The following is a 22,391-nucleotide window of genomic DNA, read 5'->3' as shown; positions in this document are numbered from 1 at the left end:
AGTCTGTGCAGAGATCAGGGCTGGTGAGCAGAGAGTCCTGTCCTGTTGGGGGCTGCTTCGTAGCAGTAGAAGTAGACTCCTCCCTCCGCACACCCTGTAGGCCAAATTTGACGGGCAAGCAGGGCTGCCTCTCCATCCATCACCTGCGAGATGATTGACAGGTGGGGGTTGCCCCCCCCCTCTCAAAATTAGCCCATGGGTTGGGGAGGCAAAATAAAGATCTGGTCTAAAAGGCTCCTTGCCCAGTTTGTTAACAGTACTGAGCAAGATGAACCAAAGCTCTCATTCCGTATAAAGCAGAATTAAACCTTATTGCGAATTTTTGATCCTGCTTTAGTTAACTGCAGCTTGGAAGGCTTGGAAGCAGCACTCACCAGGGAGTAAATAGAAGGGTTTTTCTTTGATCAAGAGACTTCAAAGTATGTTGGGGATTTAATACAGATATTTATTTAAGTGGTGGCCTTTTTTAAAAAAAACAACAACAGCTGTTTGCGATTCTGTAAAGCAACCCTCCCCACTCTGAGGTTTCTTATCGCTACGTAGAACGCAAAACCATCCAGGAAAAGAGACACTGAGTTGAAGGCTAGGTTTAGCTGGCCCCGAGAAGATCTGGTTTGGAGAGGCAGGGTGCTCAGACCTGACCAACTGGCCGCAAACTCAGAGAGCAATTCCTGAAAAACAGTTCAGAAACTCGACAGGAAGAAAGGAAAAGGCTGACACTCATAAAGGCTGTGTGTCAAAATAGGTGTTTTCTTTTGTTTGCGAGTTCACCCTGGCTGGCTCTCCCTCAGGCAGAGAGAGGTGTCTGCTTCAGACTGCTGATTTGAGGTTTCATGAAAGGACAGTATATTGCTAGTTATTTGTTATTGTCTTTCATCTGCAAGGGAATTGGGTGAGGTGTTTGTGGCATTTCTCATACCTCCTCTGCATGCAATGTGTTTTAAAGACAAAGTGTGCGAACGGTTTGGGGCCAGCTTACTTGAAATTGTCTTTGCTTGCTTCTACGCTGTGTATTTTTGTGTTTTTATATTGCAAATCACCCTGCGATGGTTGGGTCAAGGGCGCCATAGAAATTTAATAAATAATCATTGTTGTTGGCATTTGTCTGTCTCCAGAGACAATGGAGGGCGCCTCCGGGGGTGAAGTCAAACAATTGCGGCGCCTGCTGTGAGAATCGCGACGCCTGCTGTGGCTGTAGAGGCCAGTAACCCCTAAGAGGTGCCTCTCATGTAGTTTTTGCTGCACTGGCAGCACTGAAGCGACCTCACCAGGGTGCAAGCCTGGGCGGTGTGTCTGGAGGTCCTGGGCGGCCCAGATGACAAGACACGCCCCCCCCCTTGGCTCACCGATGTGTATAAAATGATTAATTAAAAAATAAGCCAGTCTCTCACGCTGACCAATCAACAGAAATCCACCCACGAACAAACCACTTCCTTATCTTGTGGGTTTGCAAACATGTGCACAGTGTCAAAGCACAGGACGCCCTCGCGAACACCATTAGCAAATGAAACAGCATACCTTCCAACATTCACGTACCTACGGGACCGCCTCTCCTGGTATGCCCCGCGGAGGACCTTAAAGTCCACAAGTAACAACACTTTGGAGGTCCCGAGCCTCAAGGAGGTTAGATTGGTCTCAACTAGGGCCAGGGCCTTTTCAGCACTGGCCCCACTTGGTGGAACGCTCTGTCACAAGAGACTAGGGCCCTGCGGGACTTGACATCTTTCCGCAGGGCCTGCAAGACAGAGCTGTTCTGCCTGGCCTTTGGTTTGGACTCGGTCTGACCCTTATGTTTCCCTCCCCTTGTGGTCTTGATTTATCGGCAATTTTAAAATGAGGCTGCATTTTAAATTGTATTTTAACTTGTATTTTAAATTGGTTCCTCCCCCTCTCCTTTCCCCCTATTATGTTTTTACTGTGATTTTATTAGTGTTAGCCGCCCTGAGCCTGGCTCTAGCCAGGGAGGGCGGGATATAAATAAAATTTATTATTCTTTTTTTATTATTATTAATTTTTTAGGAAAATTTTCTTTTACAAATTTAAATAACACATTCATATCCACTATAATATAAAATTCTTTTGGACTTCCCCCCGCTCCCTCCACAATCCTCATAATTTTAAATTTATTTCACATTTCCTTTATGATTGTATTGCCAGTTGATTAATCTTTACAGCTCTTATCCCTCTTACAATACCCTTTCTCATCACAAAGCCTCTTTAAATCCAACTAGCGTTGTCTGTTCATCACAAATATTTTCCAGATAAATCGTAAACTTTCTCCAGTCCTGTGTGAACTTGTGATCTTTCTGATATCTAATTTTTCCTGTCAGTTTGTCTAATTCAGCAAAATCCATCCCCTGTCCCCCCCCCCCCGGCAGAGCATTTCCTATCAGAAGAAAGGTAAATGCACAAAGCATTTTTTTAATAAAAAAAATCAAGACTCATTGCTATCTGCTCTGCTCCCCCTTACTTCCCACCCGGGGGGCGCTGCCCTCTGTCTGCCCCTCGGAACCAGCACGTCATGTGAGGCTGGACCTCAGAGGCACCAGTCTCTTCTCCTCCTTGCCCCCCCACCAGCAGCTGCTATGAGCTGCCCTAGGAAGGAGGCTTTCATTTTTTTTTAAAATAATATTTATTAAATTTTAGTTTAACAATAAAATACATAGGTAATAACACAATCTTTTCCAAAATCCACATTTCATATTCATCTTTGGACTTCCTCACAACCCTTGTTCCTGCTTTCTAAACTCATAAATTTTACCAGCAAATTATTAACTTGGTTTAATTCATATAATATAATTTTTCAATATTAATATCTCAAATTTTAAGATTTAACATACTCTTATTGAAAATTATAAAATGTTACTTATCCAAAATTTATCTTTTCATCTTCCAATTAAATTTAAATTTATATTCTTTATAACTAGTTTGTTGAAGCCATGTTTTTGCTAATCTTACATCTTTCTTAACAATCATACAATTTACAATATTTTTGTAGATAGTCCTTGAATTTCTAACAATCTTCCTCCACCAGTTCCTCTCCCAGGTCTCGGATTCTGCCCGTCATCTCCGCCAATTCCATATAGTCTATCAGTTGCATCTGCCATTCTTCCAGTGTCGGTAATTCTTGAGTTTTCCAGCTTTTAGCGATGAGTATCCTTGCTGCTGTTGTAGCGTACATAAAAAAGGTTCGATCCTTCTTTTGCACACTCTGACCAACAATGCCCAAGAGAAAGGCCTCTGGTTTCTTAAGGAAGGTATACTTAAATACCTTTTTCAGTTCATTATAAATCATTTCCCAGAAAACCTTCACTCTAGGGCAAGTCCACCAGAGGTGAAAGAATGTTCCTTCAGCTTCTTTACACTTCCAACATTTATTATCAGACACATGGTATATCTTTGCCAGCTTGACTGGGGTCATGTACCACCTGTATATCATTTTCATAATATTTTCTTTCAAGGCATTACATGCCGTAAATCTCAGACCTGTGGTCCATAACTTTTCCCAGTCAGCAAACATGATGTTGTACCCTATGTCCTGTGCCCATTTTATCATGGCTGATTTGACCGTTTCATCCTGTGTATTCCATTTTAACAGCAAATTATACATTCTTGAAAGTATCTTAGAGCTGGGTTCTAACAGTTCTGTTTCTAACTTTGATTTTTCCACCTGGAATCCTACCTTTTTGTCCATCTTAAAAACTTCTTTAATCTGAGCATAATGTAGCCAATCTCACACTTTATCTTTTATTTTCTCCATACTCTGCAACCTCCAGTTATCTCCATCTTTTTCTATTATTTCCCAATATTTCGGCCATTTGGCCTCCATATTGAGTTTTTTCAAGGCCTTAGCCTCCATTGGTGATAACCACCTTGGGGTCTTGTTTTCCAGTAAGTCTTTATATTTCAACCAGACATTAAATACTGTTTTTCTGACAACATGGTTCTTGAAATTCTTATGTATTTTAGCCTTTTCATACCACAGATATGCATGCCACCCAAACGCATTGTTGAATCCTTCCAAATCTAAAACATCAGTGTTCTCAAGAAGTAGCCAGTCTTTCAACCAGCAGAAAGCTGCTGATTCATAATACAACTTTAAGTCTGGCAGGGCAAAGCCCCCTCTTTCTTTAGCATCAGTTAATATCTTAAACTTAATTCTGGGCTTTTTGCCCTGCCAGACAAATTTTGAAATATCTCTCTGCCACCTCCCAAAACACTCCATTTTGTCTACAATCTGCAAAGTTTGAAACAAAAACAACATTTTTGGCAATACATTCATCTTAATAGCAGCAATACGTCCTGTCAAAGAAAGTTTCAATCTTGACCAAACATCTAGATCCCTTTTAATTTCAGACCAACATTTTTCATAATTATCTTTAAATAAGTTCCTGTTCTTCGCTGTTATATTTACCCCTAGGTATCTTACTTTTTTAACCACATTTAATTCTGTCTCTTTCTGAAACCTTTCTGATTCTGAAGAAGTCAATTTTTTTTCTAAAACCTTGGTTTTTTGCTTATTAAGTTTAAATCCCGCCACTCGACCAAACTCATAAATCAATTGCAATACCCTTTTAGTACTAGGCTCTGGCTCCTGTAGGGTCAAAACTAGGTCATCTGCAAATGCTTTCAGTTTATACTGTTTCGCTCTGACCTGGATACCTTCCACCAACCGGTCTCCTCTGATCATATTCAAGAGCACTTCTAGGACCGATATAAATAACAAAGGGGATATAGGGCAACCTTGTCGTGTTCCTTTTTCAATTCTAATCTCTTCTGTCACCACATTGTTAACTATCAATTTTGCCTTTTGCTCTGAATAAATTGCCTCTATCCCATTGTAAAACCCCCGCCCCACTCCCAATCCTTCCAAATTTTTCTTCAAAAACTTCCAGGAGATATTGTCAAAGGCCTTCTCCGCGTCTATAAATATCAAAACTGCTTTTGTATTAATGTTTGTTTGCAAGAGTTCCAGAATATCAATAATGTTCCTCGTGTTTGCAAACAAATGTCTACCTGGGAGAAAGCCTGCCTGGTCCTTGTGAATTACTTCATTTAAAACTTTTTTAAATCTACTTGCTAAAATGTCTGCAAATATTTTGTAATCCACATTTAGGAGGGAGATGGGGCGGTAGTTCTTAAGTTGTGTCTTTTCAGTTTCTAGTTTGGGTATCAATGTGATGAAAGCTTCTTTCCACGACTCCGGTGCCTTCTTCCCCTCCATAATTTCATTGCAAACCTCCATTAATGGATGTATCAAATAGTCTTTCAATGTCTTATAATATTTGGAGGTAAGCCCATCTGGCCCTGGAAACTTGCCCAGTTGCATGTTCTGAATGGCCTCCTCGATCTCTAATTGTGTTATTTTATAATTCAGGATTGTTCTGTTCCGCAGAGACAACTTTGGTCCTAGGAAGGAGGCTTTCAGCAGTAGCCCTGGAGAGGACATGGAGAGCCTAGCGGCAGCTCATCCTTTCCCCCCGAGCTCTGTAGCATTTTGTGCTGGCAGGGGAAATAGGGACATTACTGGATCAAATCAGAAGCTGGGATGGCTTTCGTAATTCCAGTACTGTCCCTGGAAAACAGGGGCCCTTGGAGGGTATGAAATGGGCATGCCTGAACCACATGACAAGCCACTGAACTTGCAATAACAGCAGCAAGAATATTATTGGCCCAAAAATGGAAGCAAGAAGAGTTACCGTTGATTGGAGGATGAAGTTAATGGACTATGCAGAATTAGATAAACAGGAAGGGTTTGAAACGGTGAGAGCAGAAATTCACAGAAGACTGGAGTAAATTTACGGACTATTTGAAAAGTAATTGTGAAGAACAGATGACGTTTGTAGGGTTGCAAGAAGTTTTGTGAGGAGTATTATTAGAAGTATTGTAAAAATGGACAAGGGGCAGGATGATTTGTTAAGAGATGTAAAGGCAATATAAAGTTAAGAAATGCATAAGAAGTGGTTAAAACGGTGGATCATCAGAGGTGCTGATGGAAGTCCAAAAAGATTGTATAAGTGATAAGTTTTGTGGTACATTTTATAATTTATATGTTAAAAATATTATATAAAAAAAGACAAGCCACTGAACTTGTGGCCCTGAGTGGGTTTGGATTGAAAATGGAAATGTGATTACTTAGCATATTTTTGTTTGTTTATACAGTATACATTTCCTCCTTCCCTGTCGAAACCTATAATTAGCAAGAGGGAAGGGACTCGCATGTAAAGAGAAGTTATTAGCTGTGAAATTACTTTTGGGAGGCCACTTCTCACCCCATAAATTCCCTTGTGTTTGTGGGAACCGTAGCCACCCAGGTCCTCCTGTTTTGAAGCAGCGTGGTGCCTTTCTACACCTCCGGTTCCAAATTCTGAATTTTTAAGATTCCAAATGTGGACATCAGATGCTAGCTTCTGAATGCATGCCAGGCTTTCATGTTTGAGTTCAGTGGGGGCAGCTGTTCATTTTGTTTGTGACAGCAACTTTTGATGTGTGTGTGTGTGTGTGCTTGTGCATAGGCTTCACTGAACACATTTTAGCAATTAAAAAGAAAAAGGTTCAAGTTGAGACTGAATAACCACTGCTCTCTATACAGTGGTACCTCGGGTTACATACGCTCCAGGTTACAGACTCTGCTAACCCAGAAATATTACCTTGGGTTAAGAACTTTGCTTCAGGATGAGAACAGAAATCATGCTCCGGCAGTGCGGCAGCAGCGGGAGGCCCCATTAGCTAAAGTGGTGCTTCAGGTTAAGAACAGTTTCAGGTTAAGAACAGACCTCCGGAACGAATTAAGTACTTAACCAGAGGTACCACTGTATTCTGATTTTTGTCGTGATGCTTTCATCAAACCAGAGCAGAAATTAATGGAGAAGGGAGCTGGAGAAACTACGGTTGAATTTTCACATGCGAGTGCTCCTCTCAAATTTTTTTTTAGCTGAGTTTCCTGCATTTCAGGGGGTTGGACTAGATGACCCTCACAGTCCCGTCCAACTCTACAGTCCTATGACTCTATTTCAGACTTTGAAAATTCAGCAGGTTTCAAGGTGCAATCCAGGGAACATTTTCTGCAAGTCTAATGGAACTCATGAAAACGTTTTGAGTAAGTTGCAACACAAGGTTGATTATAAGTAGGCAATTTACTCAATTTCGCAAGCGGCGTTTATTTTGTCTGGCTTTTAGAGCTGCTGGCTAGTCCGGTGATTCTCCTTTTTAATATGTGTGTTTTTACTATATTTTACAGCGTAATCCTATGCCTGTTTACTCCCTTCTGGCCCCAGCTACAGACCTAGGGAGGTCTGCCTGTTTGTGCTAAACATTTTATTGTTGTTGTTCATGTAGACTTTGAAACACATAATCGCTATCTGAAATGTTTTAAACTCCCTGGGTGGTATACAACTAATTTTTCCTCAGAGTTGACCCATTTAAAATTAAGGGATAATAATCAACGTTGGGTCTCATACCTTGGAGATTTTTAAGCAGAGGTTGGATGGCCATCTGTCATGGATGATTTAGCTGAGATTCCTAAATTGCAAGGGGACCCTCAATGTCCCTGCCAACTCTACGATTCTGTGATTACTTTTAAATGGGTCTGCTATGAGTAAAGATTTGAATTATGGTGGTGGAGGAGACTCTTGAGAGTCCCATGGACTGCAAGAAGATCAAACCTCTCCATTCTGAAGGAAATCAGCCCTGAGTGCTCACTGGAAGTGTTGTGTATTGAGTCAAAGGATTTTATATCTGTATTATTATTGTCTGTATTTGCATTAGGGTAAAGTAACTGCCTTTTGGTTCCAGAGGGTACAGCTACTATTGGTTCATTTCCAAAAATGTATCTTTTCTAGCCAGTTCCCTGTCCCTATAAATGTAGCTCTCCCCTCCTCAGGCCCCAGTCTTGTTGCTTTAATAAAGAAGTGTTACTAGAGAACTGTCTCCAGCATATTATGTCAAGAGAGCTGAAATCACAAACCCCATGTCACAACAGGAAGGACAGATCCTGAAGCTGAGGCTCCAATACTTTGGCCACCTCATGAGAAGAGAAGACTCCCTGGAAAAGTCCCTGATGCTGGGGAAGATGGAGGGCACAAGGAGAAGGGGATGACAGAGGACGAGATGGTTGGACAGTGTTCTTGAAGCTATGAACATGAGTTTGACCAAGCTGTGGGAGGCAGTGGAAGACAGGAGTGCCTGGCGTGCTCTAGTCCGTGGGGTCATGAAGAGTCGGACACGCCTAAACGACTAAACAACAACATGAGTAAAGATTAGCTGAATGCCTCCCTCTGACTTTTGCAGAGCAACCCAAAAGGGAGAGGAAGACTGCCTTTTCCTATGTTCTGCTAGTGTCAGCAGAACAAAATGTATACTGTGCTGTGCTTTTCTTTTCTTTTTCTCCCTGTCAGTACGCCTTTCAACTGATGTCAGCGACTGGGCTCAATAACTGGTTCTGCCCCGACTGGGCTAGGTGACTGGAGCACTTTCAGAGACCTTTCAGTCCTGGAAAACAGGTCTCAGTGCACTGGACTCACAACTGCATTGTGAGCACCAGACTCAGCAGAATATAAATAACGTTGAAGCTAGCTGTGAAGCAGAACTCCTTTTATTTCTAATTTCTACAAACTAAAGAACTACTGGCTTGCATGAGTGTTACAGCTCCCACTCAGCCATCTACTACATAGATAAGACTCTCTCCACACACAGAGTCAGGCAGTCAGTCAGGAGTGGTAGAGTAGAAGATCAGGAGATTCTCGCAATGGGAGGGGGTGAAAATATCAACACTCCCCCCCCCTAAAATGGTTCCCCTCCCAAAATAAACCACACCAGCTGTAAGAATGGTGCAGTTTGATCCGTGTCCCAGGAGCGTGCCTGAGGAAGTGAAAAGCATGGGCTGTGTGCCGTTTACTCTGGCTTCAGTGTGCTCTCACTGCTAGTGAGACCTGGAGGTATAGGGTGGTGTATTATTATTATTATTATTATTATTATTATTATTAATAGTGTTGGAAGCCGAGTCCACAGTCCATACATCTCCTGTAGTGTCTCGAGAAATGCTGCTGTTTGATGGGCTTTCCTTCAAACTAGGTAAATGTAAAGGGACCCCTGACCATGAGGTCCAGTCGTGTCTCATTCTGGGGTTGCGGCGCTCATCTCGCTTTATTGGCCGAGCGAGCTGGCGTACGTCATGTGGCCAGCATGACTAAGCCGCCTCTGGCGAACCAGAGCAGCGTACGGAAATGCCGTTTACCTTCCCACCAGAGCAGTACCTATTTATCTACTTGCACTTTGATGTGCTTTCGAACTGCTAGGTTGGCAGGAGCAGGGACCGAGCAACGGGAGCTCACCCCGTTGCGGGGATACGAACCACCGACCTTCTGATCGGCAAGTCCTAGGCTCTGTGGTTTAACCTGTTATTCTAAAGCAGCAATGCTGCAGCAAGCAAAAGCTCCAGCAGCTCAGCCAGCTGCTTGTGGCTGGAAAGCCAAACAGGATGTGTGTGACTGTTGCCATGGAAACAAAGGGGCAGTCCATTCTGTATTGAGCACCGGATGTTAGCTCAGTGTGTGTCATATGACCTGTACAGGATGTACATGGGTGGAGTTTGTAGTTTCTCTCTGTTTGTTGAAGAGAGCGGACATCTTTCTCTGTTATGAAGTGAAAGACAGGAATAAAAGCATGTAAGATACATTTCTGTCTGAGTCTGATTCCCCTCCCTGGGGATATGCAGGGAGCAAGGAGGAAGAGAAGCAGTTGGTGTGTTTTTCTCACAGCCTGAGGAAAATCGCCGGAACGGACCTCGTGTGTTCTTCCTGCCGGGAGTCGCCGGAGGGAGGTCGAAAGAATTCAGCCGGTGCCTGGAGAGATAGGCACATACCTCTGACCGAGCCTGAATTCTGACATTGGTAGCAGAGGATGGTTGCTACGATCCATGGGAGTCTGCATCAAGGTGACTGTATTCATTCCTCTCCATGGAAGCCTGAGATGGAGGCTGATTCTCTGCAGCCAGAAGCTGACCAGAGGAAGCTGAAAGCCAAGCTACGGAGCCCAGGTATGAGATTTTCGGGCTTAAAAGTGTGAATGCAGATTGATTAATTCTCTGCTTCATGGGAGCAACGTTTGGGAAAAACAGCTCCGAGAGAGAAGAGTCTGCATTCCAAACATTCCTGTGGTTTTTCCTGTCCAAGGAAAGGAATGTGGTTGCTTAGCAACGCAGGCCAGTTTCAAGATAAGGGCTGGAAGTCAGGCTGTGCTCGGAGAAGCAAAAACAGCTCGTGTTTAGACTAGGCCCTTACAAAGGAACTGTTGAAAGGGGACTTTCCAAGCGGCCAGTGTTATTGCTGCCAGGTGCACAGAGTGTAAACAAGCCAGCTATTGGATTTTAGAGGCTTGTGTTTGAGAGTCAATGCAAGGACTCAAAATGGATGCCAAGAAGGGAGTTTTGCCTTCTCCACCCCTTTTGACCAGTGACAATTATGCATCTTGGTCTATTAAGATGAAGGCTTTGCTGCAGAATCAGAGACTGTTTAGGGTGATTGAGAACCCCATCCCTGCAGCACCAACGCGTGCTTGGGAGTCACAGGATGTGAAGGCCAGAACTGCTATAATTCTGTGCGTGTCAGACTCTCAGCTTATTCATATACAAGATTTACCGCACGCGAAAGATGTTTGGGACACGCTGAGAAGGACACATCAGAGAGATGCAGGTTCTTCAGCGTTGCTGTATTTTGAAAAGCTGACTAACCTGAGGCTTGTGCCTGATGGAGATGTCCAAGCGCACCTGACGGAAATGAAATTTCTGCGTCAGCAGATGGTGGAACGCAATTTCCGTCTGCAGGAGGAAGTGTTTTGCTTCATGGTGATCAACAGCCTGAATCGGACTTACAAAACGGTTGCCAGTCAGCTGGGGTCTCTCCCAGCGCAAGTTTCGACTTCGGACAGGGTCTTTGCCGTGGTTCTGAATGAACATGACAGACTTGCCGCCCTGGAAGTGAAGGACAGGGGGAGGGAAGAACGGAGTTCAGACACCCCCACTGCTGTAGCTACTGGAGGAGACGCTGTAGCTTTGAACGTTGTCCGATGCCACAATTGTGGACAGACTGGGCATCTTCAGCGGAACTGCAGGAAGCCACGTCAGAACAAAGGAGCCAAGGGAAGCTCCACGAAGTCTGAGGCGTCAGGCAGAAGTCATGCCAAGTCACAGGCAAAGCCTGCAAAGGTTTTGATGTCCCTAAAAGCCACACCACAAGTGGGGAATTCCTTCGTTTTAGACACGGGAGCGACGGTTCACATGACCCATCGTAGGGATTTGTTTTCGTCGTTTAAGAAGCAAAGCTTCGTTGTACAACAAGCCAACGGTCAAGAGCTGGAAGCCACCGGAATTGGGACTGTGTATCTTAAAAGTCTGAACTTGACTATAAACAATGTTTATTTGGTTCCAGAGTTGAAGTACAATCTGCTCAGCGTTTCGCAGATCGCCAAGAAGGGACTAAAACTGTCCTATGATGATCAACACTGCGAGATCTACAAAGATGGAGAGTTGTATCTTTCTGCCAAAGAGAAAGATGGACTGTATTTGTTGACTTTTGATCAAAGTGATTACATGGAATGTAATTCTTGTGATTCTAACATGATTTCTTTTGCAGGTGTAGCCAAGAAGAACGCCAAGCAGGTCACCTCGAGGGTCGACAAGGCATTTCAGCGGGTGTATGCTGATGTGATTGGTCCTTTAGCACCATCTAGAGGCAATGCAAAGTATTACCTAATATGTGTTGATTCTTTCACAGGTTTTGTCTGGATTTATCTTTTGGAGAGACCGAAAGAAGCCTTAGAAAGGTTTAAAGAGTTTTGTGACAAAGTTAAAAATATGCATGATGCTGACATAGATTGTCTTTGCACAGATGAGAAGCCAATTTTTCTTTTACAGGATTTCCAGAGGTTCCTGAAGAAGAAAGGGATAAGACACAAAATTGCAGCTTCCGAAGAAGCTTGGAACAGATGTGTCTGTGTTAGGGTGAACAAAGAATTGCAAAAGGGAATGGAAGCGCAATTGCTTAGTTCACATCTGCCACATGAGTACTGGGCTGAGTCGCTAATGTCGTATTCTTATACGTGGTTGAGAAAGTTTTCAAAAGAGTTGGGAAGTTCTCCTTTTGAGAAACTGTTCCACAGAAAACCTTCTGTGGCCCATTTCAAGGTTTTTGGGTCTCATGTGAGAACAGAAGCTCCGGGTGGAGTAAAGAATGCCAGAGGCATTTTTGTGGGTTATGAAAAGGGTCTCTACAGAGTAATTTTGTCTGAATCTGGTAAGGTGATTCTCACAAAGTTTCTAGAGAGTGCTCCTGAACAGGAGCGAGTGATTGTTCACACATTTCCCACAGGAGATGATGATGATTCTGATGATGATGATGATGAGTTTGATCTTATTGAGTTCAGTAGTACTGATGATGACAGCGATAGCTCAGACAGCTCAGTTGTCACAGTCATTGAGAGGACATCTCACATAATGACTAGACCCTCAGAAGAGGAGGATGAACCACTAATTAAGCTTAGTACTGGTTCTCCAGAGAGTTCAGAGGCTGAACCAGAAAGCAAGGGAGAGGAGCACCTCTTACGTAGGTCTGAGAGAGCAACGAAGGGTGTACCACCCAAGTGGTATTCAAAAGATTTTGCCAACCAAGCCATTGCGTGTGTTGCTGTTGTAAACGACCAAGGTCAAATTGAAGCTGTGTCTGAGTCAGAGACAAAGGCACAACAGAGAGTTGCTAACCAAGGTAATGCAGAAGCACTCATTCCTTGGAAGTCACACAACCAGAGAGGTACATTGGTAAAACCAGTGGTGGGTAGTTCCAAAGGTGGAACTGAAACAACAGGGGAGTGTTATACATATAACAACTGTTTGTTTTCTTCTCTGGATGACGCTTTGCTCGCAGCACGCATTGATACTTTAGGGGGAGTATGTTATTCTAAAGCAGCAATGCTGCAGCAAGCAAAAGCTCCAGCAGCTCAGCCAGCTGCTTGTGGCTGGAAAGCCAAACAGGATGTGTGTGACTGTTGCCATGGAAACAAAGGGGCAGTCCATTCTGTATTGAGCACCGGATGTTAGCTCAGTGTGTGTCATATGACCTGTACAGGATGTACATGGGTGGAGTTTGTAGTTTCTCTCTGTTTGTTGAAGAGAGCGGACATCTTTCTCTGTTATGAAGTGAAAGACAGGAATAAAAGCATGTAAGATACATTTCTGTCTGAGTCTGATTCCCCTCCCTGGGGATATGCAGGGAGCAGGGAGGAAGAGAAGCAGTTGGTGTGTTTTTCTCACAGCCTGAGGAAAATCGCCGGAACGGACCTCGTGTGTTCTTCCTGCCGGGAGTCGCCGGAGGGAGGTCGAAAGAATTCAGCCGGTGCCTGGAGAGATAGGCACATACCTCTGACCGAGCCTGAATTCTGACATAACCCACAGCACCAGCTTCCCTCTAATTTGAAGATGTAAGGTGCAATTAGGCTGAGGTGTGTGCACCTGAGACAGCCGCTGTGCATCTTCAGATAGAAGCGCATGCGCAGATGTCAGATTCATGGAATGCTGCGTGTGTTGCAGGCCCCGGGAAGACAAATCAGGTAATGCACATCAGGCAATGACATCCCTCTGGTGTGTACAGCATTGTAAAAATGAGACTTGTAAACACAGCCTTGCAGTGTTTGAAGTCACAAATGTGATTTGGCCCTCCCAGAGCACTCATGGCGCAATGCCCCCCCCACCCCCGCTTCCTTTTCGTCCTTTCTGATGTCATGGGGGCAGACCTTTCTGCAGCTTCACGGAGGAGGCGTGTGAGGTCAGATCTCTCTCTCGGAAGACAGATCTGTCCTTCCTGTCTCAAAGAGGGAGATCCAAAGAATCCTATGTCCCTTTCCCCCCCACTGTGGCACGCTTCCAGGGACTGCAAAATTGCAACCTCAAATGGCTTTTTTTATTTGTGATTTGCTTTGTTTGGATTTATTGCTTTTCTATTTGTTTAAACTCACTTGGAATCATTCCCAGAAGGCAGTATGTAACAATTTTAAAGCAAAGAAGTAGCAAAAAAACACTTGGAAACGAATCCCAGCCTGTTCAATTGTGACTTAGTCTCATCCCTAGTTTAGGATTCCTGTCGGAAATTGCAGTTCCGAAAGCATCTTCCTGGAAATAAGCCGCATCGAACTCAGTGCAACTTCCTTCCAATATGAGATCATAGAGTTGTAGAGCTGGAAGAGACCACATGGGTCCCATCCCTTGCAATGCAGGCATCTTTTGCCCAACGTGGGGCTCGAACCCACAACCCCGAGATCAGCAGTCTCATGCTCTACTGACTGAGCCACTATCGGATTTCACTGTCAATTTGCTTTTGTTATAATAAGCTACCAATAGCTTTGGGAATGAGATGCACCATACGATCTTGTACACCCGGCCACCCAGATGTTTTGGGACTCCAACTCCCATCAGGTTGCAACCAGCATGGCCAATGATCAGAGATGATGGTTCTTGTAGTCTACCAACATCTGGAGAGCCACAGTTCACTAAGCCCTGCCTTACATCCTTACTCAGAAATAACCTCTACTGAGGTCAGTGAGACTTGCTTCTCATATCTGTGTATAGTACTGCAGCCTAATAAATCATGGACTCATAGAATTGTAGAGTTGGAAGGTAAAGGAAAAAGGTAAAGGACCCCTGGATGGTTAGGTCCAGTCAAAGGCGACTATGGGGTTGCAGTGCTCATCTTGCTTTCAGGCCAAGGGAGTCGGCATTTGTCCACAGACAGCTTTCCGGGTCACGTGGCCAGCATGTCTAAACCACTTCTGGTGCAACAGAACGCCTTGACAGAAATCAGAGCGCACAGAAATGCCATTTACCTTCCTGCCACAGCGGTATCTATTTATCTACTTGCACTGGTGTGCTTTTGAACTGCTAGGTTGGCAGGAGCTGGGACAGAGCAACAGGAGCTCACCCCGTCGTGGAGATTCGAACTGCCAACCTTCTGATCGGCAAGCCCAAGAGGCTCAGTGCTTTAGACCACAGCGCCAGCCGCATCCATGAGGGTCCATGTGCTGAGGACACGCAGCTCTGTTTCTCTGCATCTGTGCAGCTTCTGAACTGGCAACGGGATGGATGAGAGCCAACAAACTGAGGCAGAGTCCTGGCAAGACACAAGCCCTGTGGGCATGTCCAAGAGCCAGATCAGTTGCCAGCTCTGGATGGGGTTGAAGGCACAGGTTTGTAGCTTGGGGGTTAGTTTTAAATCCGTCTTTGTCACTAGAGGCCCAGGTGACCTCAGTGGCTGCCTTCGACCTATTCTGGCTGCTACACCAGCCATGACAATTCCTGGACAGGGATAATGCAGCGTTCATGCACTAAATGCCCCACAAGTGCCCTGGAAAAAATGGGACATCCTGTTTCTTTCCGGCAAGAGCATGGTGGCCATTGTGGGCGCCATGATTTCGGGCTGAGATCTCCCCCCCCCCAAAAAAAAACCTCCCCAAATATTTTAGGCTCCGTGATCATGTGACTTGTGCAAGGCTGGGAAAACTTGCATCCTGGTTTTGAGGCTCAACATATTGGGGTATGGGCCTAGCCAGGATGTATGTTATCTGCAATGGTCAGTGAGTTAAGTATTTTTATTTATTTACTTGATTTGGGGGGACAGGCAGGCAGCATCTACGTCGCTATGTGGAGGAGATACCACAGCCGTCATGTAACAACTTTGCTGAGGGAATTGCATTTGGCTCAGGCCAAGCTAAGAGCATCTTAAACTGCCTTATGCAGAGTCAGACCACTGACCCATTTTGGCTCTTCTTGCAGTAGTAGTAGTAGTAATAATAATAATAATAATAATAATAATAATAATAATAATTTATTATTTATTCCCGGCCCATCTGGCTGGGTTTCCCCAGCCACTCTGGGCGGCCTCCAACAAAACACTAAAATACAATAACCTGTTAAACATTAAAAGCTTCCCTAAACAGGACTGCCTTCAGATGTCTTCTAAAAGTTTGGTAATTATTCCACAGGGTGGGTGCCACTACCGAGGAGGCCCTCTGCCTGGTTCCCTGTAACTTGGCCTCTTGCAGTGAGGGAACCGCCAGAAGGCCCTCGGTGCTGGATCTCAGTGTCCGGGCAGAACGATGGGGGTGGAGACGCTCCTTCAGGTATACTGGACCAAGGCTGTTTAGGGCTTTAAAGGTCAGCACCAATACTTTGAATTGTGCTCGGAAATGTACTGGGAGCCAGTGTAGGTCTTTCAAGACCAGTGCTATGTGGTCTCGGCAGCTGCTCCCAGTCACCAGTCTAGCTGCCACATTCTGGATTAGTTGTAGTTTATATACCAGTTGTTCGTATACAAATCCCTATGCAGCTCAGAACTAGCTTCTCCTCCTGCCCATTTTATTCTCACAACAACCCTGGGAGGTAGGTTGAGGGGCAATGACTGGCCCAAGGTCACCCAGTGAGCTGTGTGACCAAGTGGAGATTTGAACCCAGGTCTTACTCCAACACTCTAACCACTGCACCACACTGGCTTTGACCTCTTGTCTCCTTCCCTCCACCCCACACGGAGTGCTGCCGGGGGAAGAGGGGCCAGGACTCAGGAACAAGGCAGCACTGCCTTTCGCCGCCCCCCCCGTGCCCCCCTCAATGGGAACATGCCAAAAATGGGGGACTGAATTGCTCCCGACACACAATTCTCTAGTCAGGCGATCTGTGCATGCTCAGAGCAGTTTCCATGTGTTGTTCACTCAGAATGTGACACCCTCTGACTCTTTAACACCAATGTGTTTACTGTATGGTTACCAGACTTCCCCATTTCCCGGGACAGTCCCTGGATTTACAAATCTGTCCCTGGACAAAATCCATCTCCAGAATGTCCCCGGATTTATATTTCAAGTGTTGTAGATTTATTCATGGGGAATGAATGTTGCGTGATTGGTTCAACGGCACAAGGCACATCATATGGGGACTTCTGGTGAGACAAAATGGCGGGTGCCACGGCAGCGAGCAGCTCCTGAAGCCAGCCACAGCCAACTGCGCTACCAGGCTTGCTCTGGGCTGCTGAGACTTTCGCCACCACTGTCGAGGGGGAACCGGGGACGCCCGGTGCGTCAACTGGGGGAACCACTGACCCCCCCATGACCCAAATTGAGCTGGGCATGAGAGCGCCTGGCCACCCAGCCGACAGCCCAGCAGTGCTCTGGGGCCAGGAAAACCCCAGAGCCGACACAGGGAGAAGGAGGAGAGGAGGAGAAGGATGAGAGAGAAAGAGGAAGGAGAAAAAAGAGGGGAGCCCCGAATTTGCTGCACCGCTGCTGCCGACGTTACTGAGGAGGAGAGGTAGGAGAGCACTGGGAGGGCTAGGACATGTGGCCGAGCCCAGGCCCGACCCGAGCCCATTCCATAGCGGCTAGTGCTCCAAGAGAGCAGGCCGGTGCCCAGATTAAGGCTGCGCAACAGAGGAGACCACAGAAGAGAAGATATTACTTCTTGATTTTTTAAAAAATAACTTTTTTAAAAATAACTTTTTTTCCTCTTAAAAAAAAAATGGTCCCTGGATTCTTTGGAAAAAATCTGATAACCTTAGTTTACTGAGTGATGAGAGAAAAGCACACTGTACATGCTCAGGGGCACTGTGTCCTTGGCGATTACTTTCCATGGGCCCTGTCACAACCCAAGGAGCTCAAAGGTTCTAGGGATGGTCTCTCTGGCAAATGCCACCTATGAGCCAGGATGAGTTCTTGCCGCCTCCTGTTGGCTTCATCTAGCAACTCACCAGCCCACCAACCCTGGAACCCAAATTCTGTCCCTCTGTGCAAAAGCCCTAATTTCACCTGCCGGGTGAGAGGAAAGGCAGGACTGGAAACAGGTGTGTCAAATCTAGGAGCCACAACAACACAGCTTTGATCTACGGGATAATTTGCACAGCACTTTCTAGTATGTGTGCGGGATCGACGGCATGGCTTCCAAATCCTTCTGATGTTAGGCTCAGAGGTGGAGCATTATTGACTGCCTGTTACATGTTAGAACGATATGAAAATGATATCCAGATGGTACTTAACGCCACATAAAATGCCAAGATCTCTAAAACCATGTCTGGCAAATGTTGGAAATGTAAACATACCTAAGGGTCTTTTTTAAATATGTGGTGGATGTGTGAAAAAGCGAAGGGTTTGGGGGAAATGGCACACAATGAAATGAAGAAAATGTTAAAATTCCAAGGAAGAATTTGGCTCTAATGGACTATGCAGAAATGTTGAAATTGACAGCAAGGGTAAGAGATCAAAATTATGAACTAGAGTGGAGACCCCCTTTGGGTTATCTGAGGGAGTATTATAGCCAGATTAAGTTGTAATTTAAGTAGCGGAAAAGAACTGACAGCAATTGTAAGAGAGGAATTAAGTTCTATGATTCTATGATTCTATGATTCTAAGTATGAGATATACCATAAAGATGGTGCGTAATGCAGCAGGAAAAAGGGTGTAAATAGAAACATCATGGAGGTAAGGGTGGAAAGTCAAACCGTTAAGAGAAATATGTATGAAAGTTGAAGTTAATTTGTTAAAATTTCTGAAATTGAATACAAATGTCAATAAAAAAGAGAGAGATGGCGCATTATTTGAACCTGGGTTTCACTGTGGCTTACGCTTGCTTTCAGTGTAAATGTCCAAGCCTTGGAAGACGTGAGGTAACAGAAAGTCATGTCTAAAAAGGGTGCCACAAGTCCATCTGCCTTCGCTTCCCGAACTTCCTTTTGCCCAGGAACTGCATTGGAGAATAGCACTGGCTTCCTCTGGTTTATGAGGATATTGGTGGCTTTGTGACAGCAGCACTGGCCAGTCCCCCCTCTCATCTCAGACCTATTTGCATAAGCAGCAACCAAACCACCTCACGCTAGGGGCAAACATTTTCCTATTTGGCAGACTGCGAAGCAAAGAGACAAGACTGATTGTGGACATACAAAGGGGAGCAACAACCGGTCAGCAAATCTTTCCCTAGACATATCTCCAACCTTTGGTAGTCATTTGGCTAGCCATAGTTATTATTTATAAATCAGACCAATCATAACCAAGATGCTTTGGGGCCAACCCGTCAATCAAGAATGAAAAGAGGGTCTCCTGTCTGTCTTCTGCATTAGACACATGTCAACCACAATGTGTTTATCAAATTTGGTTGGTAAAGATCTATTCCTGATCTTTAAATTGAAAAATAATAAAAAAACAGCTTTTTAAAAATCAAAGTGATGTGCATAAAACAATTAAGAACACACAGATGCAAATCAGCAAAACTAGAATACATAGCTACATTATTTATTTTGGGGGAAAAGTGGTAATTTTTTAAGGAATGTTGCCTGATCTGTTAACTCTTTTCACACCCAACACCTCACAAAATCTTAGAATCACACATACAGCTGTGTCATGTAGCCCATTCCCGCAATGCACAAAACCTGCGCACTGCAGCCCTTGGGTGGGCTCGAACCACCAACCTTCGGGTTAACAGCCAGATGAACTGACCCACTGTACTATTTATACTAGTGAAGGTTCCCTTCTGGAGATGTTTGGGTAAGATACTTTCTCGTGTTCTTGTTGCTTCTTTCTCACCCCCCCCCCAAAGCCCACATCCCCCCAAACCACGTTGCACAGAACCCACATCATTTTGGAAGCTTTCGGAAACATCTGAATGGTGCTGGCGCGACACCTAGGTAAACGTAAAGGGACCCCTGACCATTAGGTCCAGTCGTGGCCAACTCTGGGGTTGTGCCTCTCATCTCGCTTTACTGGCCGAGGGAGCCGGTGTACAGGTCATGTCGTCATGTGGCCAGCATGGCTAAGCTGCTTCTGGCGAACCAGAGCAGCCCACGGAAATGCCGTTTACCTTCCCGCCAGAGCGGTACCTATTTATCTACTTGCACTTTGACGTGCTTTCAAACTGCTAGGTTGGCAGGAGCAGGGACCGAGCAATGGGAGCTCACCCCGTCGCGGGGATTCCAACCGCCGACCTTTTGATCGGCAAGTCCTAGGCTCTATGGTTTAACCCACAGCACCACCCGTGTCCCGGCGCAACACCTGGCACCCCCCCAAAGATTCGGATACTCACGGCTGCTGCGCAGATGGTTCCTGGCTGAGCTTGCTGATGTAGTTGGCCGGCACGTAGCCCATTACTGGGTCCCCCGAAAGCCGCCTTGCTAAGACATACCCTCCCTCTTCTTTGAGGACGCAAAGCTTCTCTCCTCTGTTGACGCTCAGCTCATCTGCACTCCTGGCCGTGAAGTCGTAGAGCACCCCAAAGAGGGAGAAAGAGGGTTCTTCGGGGTCGGGATCCAGTGTGGGGTGTAGGGATCCGGAGACCGGCTCCCAGAACTCCAAAGGACACCTGTTGGAAACCCTGTGGGGCAAAAATTTGTTCCAGAAGGTAGTGAGGAAAGCAAAGTGTTTCCTGATGAACTGGTCCATCCCCTTCCTTTTTTTGCAGAATTTCTCAAGGAGGGTTTAGCTTTGCTATTCCAAAGGGCTTCTCAAAGGTGACACAGCCTTCATCGCTGCCCTCTTCTTCATCAGCTGCCTGTATCCAGGGACGCCGTGAGCTCCCCTGCTCCCCAAACCGATAAGAAGCAATATGAGATGCCGGCTTGGCGCTGGAACATCTGAGTGTGCTTCTAGGCTCTTGGGAACGCCCAAAAGTGAGACCTGAGAATCTGGTGTAACTTGTTCGCTGCAAGCCGCAGTCATGGGTTCAGGCCTGCCAGCACATCCGTTGAGGGCAGTTGCAGCTGGAACTCAATTACCGGCTCTGCTCATGCTCTGAGCTGCGCTCAAATTAGCACTCATTTCCACGGTGTTGCACAGAGTGTGTCTAAATTCACTTCTCTTTGGCATGGCGCCAGCTGTGTCATTTTCAAAGCAGAATTCGAGAGCAAACTCGAATTCTGCAAATTCTAAGAAGCTTGGCCAGAAGAGAAATAAACAGTATCTTAAGTGTTATCACACCTCCCGTCCACTCTAATTTTTGTCAGTGTGATCGTATTATACTACATGCCCTAAACATAGTCTCCAGGTATGCGTACCTGTGCACAAATGGACAGCATCTCAAAAGAACTATGAGTGGGGCCATGGATGAAGTGTGCAGAATATTCTGTTATACAAATTCTAGATGCTTTTATGCTTGCGTGCTTTGGCTCCTGTCACACTGCATCATGGGCTTTGGAGTCCGTCGGAGTCTGTAAAGCCCATGATGCAGTGTGAGCGTACACACACTGGAACATATAAGATCTGAGCAATATGCATTCCCGCCCCCCACTGTGTACTTAGGTCACACTTCCAAATGTCATGTGAGCTTTCCATTACGCAGAGGTAACATTGTGTTCAATGGGATTTACTCCCTAATAAGCTGATAGTGCCATCCTATAGATGCCCACTCAGAAGCAATTGTGCCACAGGGGCTTTCTACGAAGAAAGTTGGCCTAAGCCGGGCTTCCTCAACCTCAGCCCTCCAGATGTTTTGGGACTACAATTCCCATCATCCCTGACCACTGGTCCTGCTAGCTAGGGATCATGGGAGTTGTAGGCCAAAAACATCTGGAGGGCTGAGGTTGAGGGAGCCTGACCTAAGCCAACAAAAATGAACCATGGTTCTACTGTCAATGGTCCATTTTTGTTGACTATGGCTTCTAACTACCCCCTGATACCACCCAAAATATCAGGATGGATAAAAGAAAGAACTTCTTTACACGGGGCATAGTTAAAACTATGGAACTCACTGCCACTGGTCATCAACATGGTTGGCTTTAAAATAAGACTGGACAAATTCATGGAGAAGAGGGCAATTGGTCTATGCTCCTGCCACCATGCTCAGAGGTTCCAGGAGGTTCTTATGGTTGAATCCTGCTTGCTTGTTGGTCATTGTGAGAACACGATCCTGGACTAGATGGGCCAAAGGCACGATTCAGTAAGGGTCGTCTTATGTTCCGATGTTCACCTATTCGGGGAACCCAATCTCATGGTGGGAGAGAGTTTTTGCAGACCTTGCCCATGCCTCTTGTTCGACGTCTGTTTATAATCTGAGGATTGGGTGTGTGCGTAAACCACCGAGCTAGTTGAGCGTGCATTCCACAGCTTTGCTCTGTAAAGCTGTAACAGATCCTTTTAAGTTACAGGTAGGTAGCCGTGTTGGTCTGCCGTAGTCGAAACAAAATAAAAAAAACCCTTCCAGTAGCACCTTAGAAACCAGCTAACTTTGTCATTGGTATGAGCTTTCGTGTGCATGCGCACTTCTTCAGATAGAACTGATCATACACTCAAAAGCTCATACCAATAATAAACTTAGTTGGTCTCTAAGGTGCTACTGGAAGGAATTTTTTTTTTAAATTTTAGATCCTTTTAAGGAGAAGGCTGCA

At 45.3% G+C, this 22,391-nt stretch overlaps 1 protein-coding gene across 1 annotated transcript in view; it reads right to left on the bottom strand.

The window, feature by feature from the left end:
* Window positions 1-20,664, bottom strand: part of SRMS (src-related kinase lacking C-terminal regulatory tyrosine and N-terminal myristylation sites) — a 47,368-nt gene extending 26,704 nt beyond the window's left edge. Inside the window, exon 1 of the mRNA XM_079979539.1 lies at window positions 20,096-20,664. Within this exon, the coding sequence (XP_079835665.1) occupies window positions 20,096-20,451 (356 nt within the window). The 5' untranslated portion in view covers window positions 20,452-20,664. The remainder of the gene's footprint in view (window positions 1-20,095) is intronic.
* Between the last annotated feature and the right edge of the window lie 1,727 nt (window positions 20,665-22,391).

The sequence above is a fragment of the Podarcis cretensis genome (genome assembly GCF_951804945.1).
Source record: "Podarcis cretensis genome assembly, chromosome: 6".
NCBI lineage: Eukaryota > Metazoa > Chordata > Lepidosauria > Squamata > Lacertidae > Podarcis > Podarcis cretensis.
Note: the sequence above shows the minus strand (reverse complement) of the source record. Positions and strands in the feature narration are given on the sequence as shown.